General features: G+C 45.9%; 1 protein-coding gene across 3 annotated transcripts in view; it reads right to left on the reverse strand.

The window, feature by feature from the left end:
• EPC1 (enhancer of polycomb homolog 1) overlaps positions 1-10000 on the reverse strand; it is a 108130-nt gene that overhangs the window by 39396 nt on the left and 58734 nt on the right. For all 3 annotated transcript variants that reach the window (XM_056519452.1, XM_056519451.1, XM_056519450.1), the window contains one exon: positions 528-687. In XM_056519452.1, the coding sequence (XP_056375427.1) occupies positions 528-627 (100 nt within the window). In that variant the 5' untranslated portion in view covers positions 628-687. The remainder of the gene's footprint in view (positions 1-527; positions 688-10000) is intronic.

Genomic DNA, 10000 nt, shown 5'->3' on the forward strand with positions numbered 1-10000 from the left:
AAGTGCGTGTTATATGCCGATAAATACGGTATCCTATATTTTAAGTGGACATAAGTAACATGTGACCAAGTATTATCGAAATATCTCCAGCCGTTTGGAAGTTATGCAATTCCCAAAGACTTGTATGGGACTTTAAACAAAAATCCCGACCTGGGCAAATGGGGGTGAGTAAGTGTTAAATCACCTATCCTATGTTTGTTGTTGACATATATGCAACGTGTGCCAAGTTTCATGTTAATATCTTTAGCCGTTTGGGCATGATTGTGGAACATACATAGAGTGTATATATGTATGTATGTATGTGTATATATATATATATATATATATATATATATATATATATATATATATATATATACACACACACACACACACACACACACACTTAAATAAATAAAAAAAAATAATTACACACCAAAATATTAACAAGGCTCAATAAAGTTTGTAATCCATATTCATTTACAGAATTTCAGCACCACAGTGGAAAAGTTACTTAACATTTGAACAGATTACTGTGTACTACTTACGCTGTATGTGAATGAGCTGCTTTGGCATCTTAAATTCCCCTGGGTACACAGATTCATAATAAGCGATGTTACTTTCTGCCTCTGGGACAGGAATAACCATGTTATCCCGCTTCTCTCCATATACCTGCAGTGCTGAAATGGCTCGCTGGAGATGATGTTCCTAAAAGCAGAACCAAGAATATTGCAATTTTAGATTCATTACTGAATTATTTTTTTAACAAGTTACAGAAGGTGTACAGCATGTTATATTATAAAACATTAATACATGACCTCTTTTATATACTCAAAAAAAAAAAATCACTGACAGGTCACCAGTTATAGTGCTTTGGTCAGAATTAATTTAGCTTGATAAACAGACAATTTATTATGGTGTTGTAAATAAGAATGTAACCCCTTAAGGACACGTGCCGTAAATGTACGGCACTGCGTAGCGTTACTTCGCGCACAGCACCGTACATCTATGGCACGGCTGTTACACGAGCGCAGGAGCTGCGCTCACTTCATTCACGGTGGTTCCCGGAGGCCCTCAGCTGCTGCGGACCTGCCGGTAATGGCGGACAGCAGGGATTGTGCTGATGTCTGCCATTAACCACTTTGATGCCGTGATCAATACAGATCATGGCACCTGCAGCAGTGCAGCACTTAAAATGGCTGATCCGATTGCCTGTGGCACTGCTGCGGGGGAGGGATCAAATCAGCCAAGATGGCGGTCGGAGGTCCCCTCACCTACTTCGTCCGTCTCCAGGGGTTTTCTGCACTGACCTGCCTTTCAGCAGACCAGAGCAGAAGATTGCCAATAATACTGATCAGTGCTATGTCCTATGCATAGCACTGAACAGTATCAGCAATCTAATGATTGCTATAGATAGTCCCTATGGGAACTAAAAAAAAACTAAATTTTTGCTATTGCACTCCTTATGGTAAAAATATATATATTTCTAATATAATTTAATATAATTTGTTTAAAAAAAAAATGGAAGTTTTCTATGTTTTATTTGTGCTTAAAGCTCTAGAGCACATTTTCCCCCCATCTCATGCACAGACTTTGAACCGAAGCCGAAACACAGGAAGTGCAGCCTGGAGTGCCGAGGGGGGGCTGTGTCCAGCCTCATCCAATCATAGCTCCTCTCACACTTAACTGCCATATGCTGTTGGTTGGACAAACCACAGAATTGCAATTTTTATAATATCCCAGAAAAAAAAAAGTTAAAATGATTAAAAAAAAGTCAGATCAATACTAAAATGGTACTGATACAAAAAACAGATTATGGCGCAAACAAATTAGCCCTCATACAGCCTGGTATGTGGAAAAAAAAATAAAGCTACAGGGGTAAAAAAAAATGGCAGTTAAAAAAAAAATGCATACAAAATTTGTAAAACATGACGTAAACTATACAAATCTGGTATTACTGTAATCAGGCGACCTAAAGTATCAAAACATTATGTTATCTCAACCACAAGGTAAATGGCGTAGAAAAGAAAAAACAAATCTCCCCTATCCTTAGGATAGGGGATAAGTTGCTCACCACTGGGTCACCACTGGATATCTCCTTTAATGTTAAGTCAATATCTACCTTAACGACGCAGGACGTAAATCTACTTCCTGGTGCGGTGGTACTTAAACCAGGATGTACATTTACGTCCTGTACATGACTGCGAGCATCGATGCACTGCAGTTCCCGGCGGCTGATAGCAGCCAGAGACCTGGTGGTAATGGCCAACATCCGCAATCACGCAGATGTCTGCCATTAACCCACGCAGATGTCTGCCATTAACCCCTCAGATCCTTTGGATAGGGGATAAGCTGTCTAGGGGCAGAGAACCCCTTTAAAGTAAAAATAAAATAAAAGTGAAAAAATCCCCTCCCCCATTAAAAATGTAAATTTTCCCTCCCCCCCCCCCCCAAAAGTGTAAAAAGGAGATTAAAATCTCTCCAAGGATCCATTGGGGGACACAGACCGTGGGTGTATGCTGCTGTCTTTAGGAGGTGTGACACTACGGCAACATGAAAGTTGGCTCCTCCCAGCAGGATATACCCGCCTCAAGGCCCTGAGCTAATTAGTTTTAGTACCAGAGCAATAGGAGAGGACCGACAGGTCAAGGAAAAAACACAAACTGTCCGAGAACCGGAAGAGATCGAAAAAGATATAACTGAACACACCCTGGGACAGAGAACCAAAGAGAAACCCAAAAGGGCAGGAGCTGTGTCCCCCAATGGATCCTTCTAGATTTTACGGTAAGTGTTAAAAAAAAATGTCCTTTTCTCTATCGGCTCCATTGGGGGACACAGACCGTGGGACGTACCAAAGCAGTCCCTTGGGTGGCCAGGCTAGCATCAGCCGATGCGAAGGTATGAACCCGGTAGAACCTAGAGAAAGTGTGCAAAGACGACCCAGTATCCGCATTGCAAATCTGCGAGGCCGAGGCTTTGTTCTGGAGAGCCCAGGATGCCCCAACAGAAACTGGTAGAATGAGCCACAACCCTGAAGGGAGGAATCTTCCCCCTACAGTGATAGGCTTCCAAAATGGCGGACCGAATCCACCGAGAAATGGTGGCCTTGGAAGCAGGTTGTCCCTTACGACGACCTTCCGTAAGGCCGAAAAAGGAATCGCACTGACGAAACGAAGAGGAGATAGAGAGGTAATACCTAACAGCCCGAACTACATCCAGTTTGTGGAGTAAATGCTCCTTAGGATGAAAAGGAGCGGGACAAAAGGACGGAAGAACGATGTCCTCATTGAGATGAAAGGCCGAAACAACCTTAGACAAAAAGGAAGGATCTGGTCGGAAGACAACCTTGTCCTGGTGAATCACCAGAAACTGAGAACGGCAGAAGAGAGCTGCCAATTCAGACACCCTCCGAATGGAGATGATAGCAACAAGAAACGCCACTTTCCAAGAAAAGAGGCGCAGGGACACCTTTCCTAAGGGACCCAGAACCAGATTCAAGTCGCAAGGGGGAGAAGGTGACCGATCAGGAGGGGCAGCATGCGCCACTCCTTGAAGTAAGGTCCGGACATGAGAATAAGAAACCAGAGGACTGTGGAAAAGAATAGAAGAGGCCGAAACCTGACCCTTAAAGGAGTAGTCCAGTGGTGACTCAGTGGTGAGCAACTTATCCCCTATCCTAAGGATAGGAGATAAGTTGCAGATCGCGGGGGGTCCGACCGCTGGGGCCCCCTGCGATCTCCTGTATGGAGCCCCGACAGCCCGCGGGAAGGGGGCGTCTAGACCTCCGCACGAGGCTGCGGCCGACACGCCCCCTCAATACAACTCTATGGCAGAGCCAAAGCGCTGCCTTCGGCAATCTCCGGCTCTGCCATTGAGATGTATTGAGGGGGCGTGTCGGCCGCCGCCTTGTGCGGGGGTCGACACCCACTGTCTGGCCAGAGAGCCAGGCCCCTGTACAGAGAGATCGCAGGGGGCCCCAGCGGTCGGACCCCCCGCGATCTTAAACTTATCCCCTATCCTTAGGATAGGGGATAAGTTTTTCACCACTGGACTACCCCTTTAAGGGAACTGAAAGACCACCCCAGCCCCAATCTCGACTGCAAGAAGACGAGGGACAGAAAAGGTAACAGGAGGCAAGACCGGAGCTTCACACCAACGAAAATAAGACCGCCAGGTACGGTGGCAAATTTTCGCCGAGGAGGGCTTGGGAGCCCTGAACATGGTGCGAATGACTTTGGAAGAAAAACCACGGGTTTGCAAAACCGCGGTCTCAACCGCCATGCCGTCAAATGCAGCGACTGTAAAATGGGGTGGCAAAGAGGACCCTGAGACAGCAGGTCCGAACGAAGTGGAAGGCGCAGTGGGGCGTCGTCCAGGAGCCTGACCACGTCGGCGTACCACGACCTACAGGGACAAACTATTATGGCAAGAACGTACTCCGCTTTGAGCTTCCTCAGAACCCTGGGAAGGAGCGGAAGGGGAGGGAACAGATAGGGCAGAGCAAACCCCCCCCCCCCCCCCCAAAGAATCACTAGGGCGTCCACGGCTAGAGACAGGGGGTCCCGGAACTTTGACACAAATGGAAGGATCTTCCGATTGTGCCGACGCGAAGAGGTCCACGTCTGGAATGCCCCAGAGGTCGCAGATCTGCACGAAGACCTCTGGATGCAGGGACCACTCTCCGGGGTTGGCTGAGGACCGGCTTAGGAAATCCGCTTCCCTGAAGAGCACACCCAGAATGTGAATCGCCAAATGGCCGGAACCTTGTTTTCCGCCCAGATGAAAAACCTTTTTGTCACCTCGGCCATGGCTGCCGAGCAGAGAGTCCCACCTTGCTGATTTATGTATGCTACGACCGTGGCGTTGTCCGACTCTATGCGGACAGGGCGGGACTGAAGCAGGGACTCCCAAAAGAAGAATCGCCCTCAGTTCCAAGATGTTTATCGGAAGGAGGACTTCCCGGGGAGACCAGAGGCCTTGAACCATCCAGTCCCTGAAAACACCGCCCCAGCCTGACAGACTGGCATCCGTTGTAACTACCTGCCAGTGGAGGGGAAGAAATGATTGCCCTTGAAGAAGGGGGGAGCAGAGCCACCAGAGCAGAGACTGACTGATCCGACGAGGGAGAGCAATCTTGCGATCGAGACACAGAGGAGATCTGTCCCATCGAGAGAGAGAATCGCCAGCTGAAGGGGACGGTAATGAAACTGGGCAAAGGGTACGGCTTCCGTGGCCGCTACCATCCGAAACAAGACTTCCATGCAATTGCGGATGGAAACTGGGGCCTGGGCCCGAAGAGAGCGGACTCCTGACAGGAGCGTCAGACGTTTGTCCGTCGGAAGGCAAGTGCGGGCAGAGGCAGAGTTGAATTGAAGTCCCAAGATAAAAAAAAATCAGAGACTGGGCGGGAGAGAGGACAGACTTGTCCCGGTTGACCATCCACCCGAAACTATTCAGGGTCTAGAGAGTGAGATCCACATTCTCTAGAGTCTGGACTCTGGTGGGAACCCTGATGAGAAGGTTGTCCAGGTAAAGGATCATTGAGACTCCTCTCGACCGCAACAGGGCTATTACTGGCGCAAGGATCTTGGTAAAGACTCGAGGAGCCGAGGCCAGATCAAAGGGGAGGGCTATGAATTGAAAATGCCCCTCCGGAATCGCAAAGCGGAGGTACTGTTGATGGCCGGGAAATAATGGAACATGGAGGTAGGCATCCTTGATGACCAACGAAAAAAGAAACTCCCCTTGTTCCATGGATGCCACTACCGAACGGAGAGATTCCATTTGGAAGTGGCGGAGAAGATGACGTTGAGACGCTTGAGGTCCTGAATCGGTCACACAGAACCGCCTTTCTTGGGACAACAAAAAAATTGGAATAAAAAACCCAGAAAACATTCCGCTGGAGGAACGGGGACAATGACTCCCTGGGCAGGGAATGGAGGGCCTCCCAGAGAAGGAGACCGGGGGGCTCGGGACTTCCTGAATGTGTGTGGTCCAGCTGTCTCGAAAAAGTAAGAGACGACCTCCCACCCGAGAAAAACCTGCGGGTGGTGGCTTCACTCAATGCGGAAGTGGGATTGCGGTTACCAGATTTGGCCGAAAGACGGCCGGAACGGTTGGTCAAAGAGACTGGTACCAGTAAAAGGAAACTTGGTAAGAGACCTTTTGGAGGCGGCATTGCATCCCATGCCCTAAGCCACATGGTGCAGCTGAGGGCCGCTAGGAGACCCACAGCAAAGGCAGCACAACGGACTGACTGCATGGAAGCTGTGCATAGAAAGTCCCCAGCTTTAGAGCATTGGAGAACCAAAGCAAAATAGATCCTCTGGGGGGGGAATCCCGATAGGATACCCTGACTGAGTTTTGAGCACCACACCAAAAAGGGCTTTGGACCCCCATGCAGAGGCGAAGGTAGGAAGCAAAGAGCCTGCTGCTTCAGAGGCAACTTCGCTAAGGACTCCACCTTCTTGTCTGTCGAGTCCTTGAAGGCAGCCGCATCTGCTAGCGGCAGTGTAGTAGCCTAGAGAGACGGGAAATTGGTGGATGCACCGAGAGAGGGGAAACCACCTTTGCACCGAGAGAGGGGAAATCACCTTAAAGGCAAGGTCCTTGGGCAAATGGGTAACGCACTTGAACCCTCTTCATTCCCGTGAACCTCTTGTCCGGATTTTTCCATGCAGATTCCAGAAGGATGTGAAATTCAGCGTGAGAGCTGAACTCTTGAGGTGCTGGATGAGCACGATGAAAGGATACTTCAGGAGTCACGTCCGAAGATCCTGGGTCCTCTAAGTGAAAGGTGTCTCTTATGGCTGCAACCAATGAGTTCACAGTTTCAACTGTATCCGAGCGGTCCTCTGAGTCAGATGCCGATTCGGAAGCCTCATCCGCCAGTTCGCCAGGAGAATGTGAACGAGTGGAGGCAGCCCTGGAGGGGGGCGACCCTGACTAGGCAGAGCGGAGATTCCGGGAACGTCCTCTGGAGGAGCGACATCTGTGACCAGATGACACGGGGGGAGACCTACGGGGGGACACCCACATCTACCTGAAGACTCAATGTAAGAGTCAGAATAAGCACCCCTAGAACGCTTGTTAGAGCGTGAGGCTTGTGGAAAAGAGGAGCGGGACCCACTAGAGGGCTGGCGCAGGGCAGACCTCTTCCAGGTAGACACCATGTCACGGGAGGCCTCAGCCACCGAAAGGGAGACATGAGTCAAGTCAGCCATACACTGGGATAGGAAGCTCATATACGCAATGTCTGTGCCCCCTCAATCGCAATGGGGAAACAGAGAGCCGCAGTTCCTGAGTCCCCACCTAAAAACATGAAAGAAAACGGAATAAAAAAACTAAGACATTCCCTAACTAGGAAAATAATAAAACTGAAGACCTGGTCTGGAGAAATCCAGACCATGTCCACCTCCTTCAGACACTAAGCTAAAAACTGATTAGCTCAGGGCCTGGAGGCGGGTATATCCTGCTGGGAGAAGCAAACTTTCTTGTTGCCATAATGTCACACCTCCTAGAGACAGCAGCATACACCCACGGTCTGTATCCCCCAATGGAGCCGATAGAGAAAAAAATATTTTAATGAAAAATATTTGGTATTGCCGCATGCGTAAATATCCAAACTATTAAAATATAATGTTAATTATCCCGTAAGGTGAGCGGAGTGAACGTAAAAAAAATTTTTTTTTAAAATTCAAAATATTTTTTTTTTATAAAAATGTTATTTAAAAAAAATTGATAAAAAATGTATTCAAAGTTTTATATATGCAAATGTGGTATATAAAAAAATAAAAAAAAAGCCCTCATACCGCTGCTTATACGGAAAAATTAAAAGTTATAGGTCAGCAAGAGAGGGATTTGAAACGCACTAATTTGGTTAAAAAGTTAGCGATTTTTTTTAAAGCAGTACAATAAATAGAAAAGTATGTACTCATGTGTATCATTTTAATCGTATTGACCCACATAATAAAGAAAACGTCCATTTTACCGTAAGGTGTACATGATGAAAATGAAACATTCCAAAATTTGCTACATTTTTGTTTTATGTTCCCCACACAAATAGTATTTTTATGGTTGCACCATACATTTTATGGTAAAATGAGTGGTGTCATTACAAAGGACAACTGGTTGAGCAAAGAACAAGCCCTCATACTAGTCTGTGGGTGAAAATATAAAAGTTATAATTTTTAGAAGGCGGAGGAAAAATGAAATTTTTTAAATAAAAATTGTCTGAGTCCTTAAGGCTCAAATGGGCTCAATTCTTAAGGGGTTAAAGGGGTACTCCAGTGGAAAAATATTTTTCTCAAATAAACTGGTGCCAGAAAAAGTTAAACAGATTTGTAAATTACTGTAAAAAAATCTTAATCCTTCCAGTACTTTTCAGCTGCTGTATGTTACAGAGTAACTAGAGTTTCTCTATCCAGTCTGACCACAGTGCTCTCTGCTGACACCTCTGTCCACATCAGGAACTGTCCAGAGCAGGAGAGGTATGCTATGGGGATTTGCTCCAACTCTGGACAGTTCCCGACATATACAGAGGTGTCAGCAGAGAGCACTGTGGTCAGACAGAAAAGAAGAACGACTAAACTTCCGCTATAGTATGCAGCAGCTGATAAATACGGGAAAGAATAAGATTTTTCAATAGAAGTAATTTACAAATCTAACTTTCTGGCATCAGACGATTTGGAAAAAAAAAAAATATTGTTTTCCACCGGAGTACCACTTTAAAATCCACCAATTAAGGAGAAATAGCATATTCCTAAAAAAGGGGTGAAAAATGGTAATGGAAAGAAGCCAGACCCAAATAAGAGTCAATATCAAATGCTAGCGTAAGCATGTAACAGCAGAGACCATAATGTCAGTCCCACCTGCTCACATGGGCATTACTAAGAACAAGCATGTTGCAAAATTCTTAAGTGATGGGTAGTGATCATGCATGTAAGTTATTCTATATCAAAATATAAAGGCATGTTGCCAGGATACACCACTTTATGATCCATCCTCTAGGACCAAGTAATCATAACCTCCCCATCACCCAAGATACTAGTCACCTATCCTGTAATTATGCGATATGATTATATTTAGGGGTAACCTTTAAAAAGGTAGCATGTCATAAGATTTTATCATATATAACATATGGTAACATTTTCTTCCTCACCATGCTCGGGAGATGCTGATGTCGGCAGGGATGGTGAAGATATTAAATTTGAAAGGTGTACCCCGCCTGCCGTAAGCAGTCCCCTGGGCAGGAGCCATGATTTCTAGTTCCATCTGCTCCAGCTGGAATCAAGCCCCATAAGCATGATTGACAGCCCGTGTCACCGCTCTTCTTTCCACTCAGAGACCAGAGCTGTGACGTGGGCTGTTATTCACATTGAGGGGGCGCGATTACAGCCCGAGCAGACAGGACCTAAAGCATTGTCATTAGTAAGAAAATCAGTGTAGTAATGTTCACTAAGACCTGTATGCACATGATTATATTCATGTGTTAAATATGTAAAATACCTTTAGATCTATGTATTACTGTAATGAGTCTTTCTTCATTTCTCAGAGATTGGGGGCATTTCCCCTGGAGAATGAGTTCCTCTCCTCCCCTTGTCATGAGGTCTGCACAAACATTTTTATATTAGCAAAGCTTTATACCTAAATGCATGCTCTATATAACTCTAATGCAGCCATGTGAAACTATATGGTGCAAAGACAGAAGAAAAACCTGCATTTTGTGGGGAAAAAAAACTATTTTTACATTTTCACAGCTTTGTAACCAAAATGCATGCTTTTTATAACCCTAATACAGCCAGGGGGAACCTATATGGTGCAAATTCACAAGAAATAAGTTAAAAAAGTGACCTAAGAGAAACCATTTTCCATATAATTAAATAGCTTAGCACCTTGTATTGCTTGTCACTGTGCATGGAAATGCTTTAAGACTGCAAACTGTCTGTATCTTGTCTGTGCTCTAAGGAACAAAATTGAGATAACCATCCACCCTCCCCTCAGATATACAGGGTGGGCCATT

Source organism: Hyla sarda, chromosome 5 (assembly GCF_029499605.1).
Source record: "Hyla sarda isolate aHylSar1 chromosome 5, aHylSar1.hap1, whole genome shotgun sequence".
In the NCBI taxonomy this organism is placed as follows: Eukaryota; Metazoa; Chordata; class Amphibia; order Anura; family Hylidae; genus Hyla; species Hyla sarda.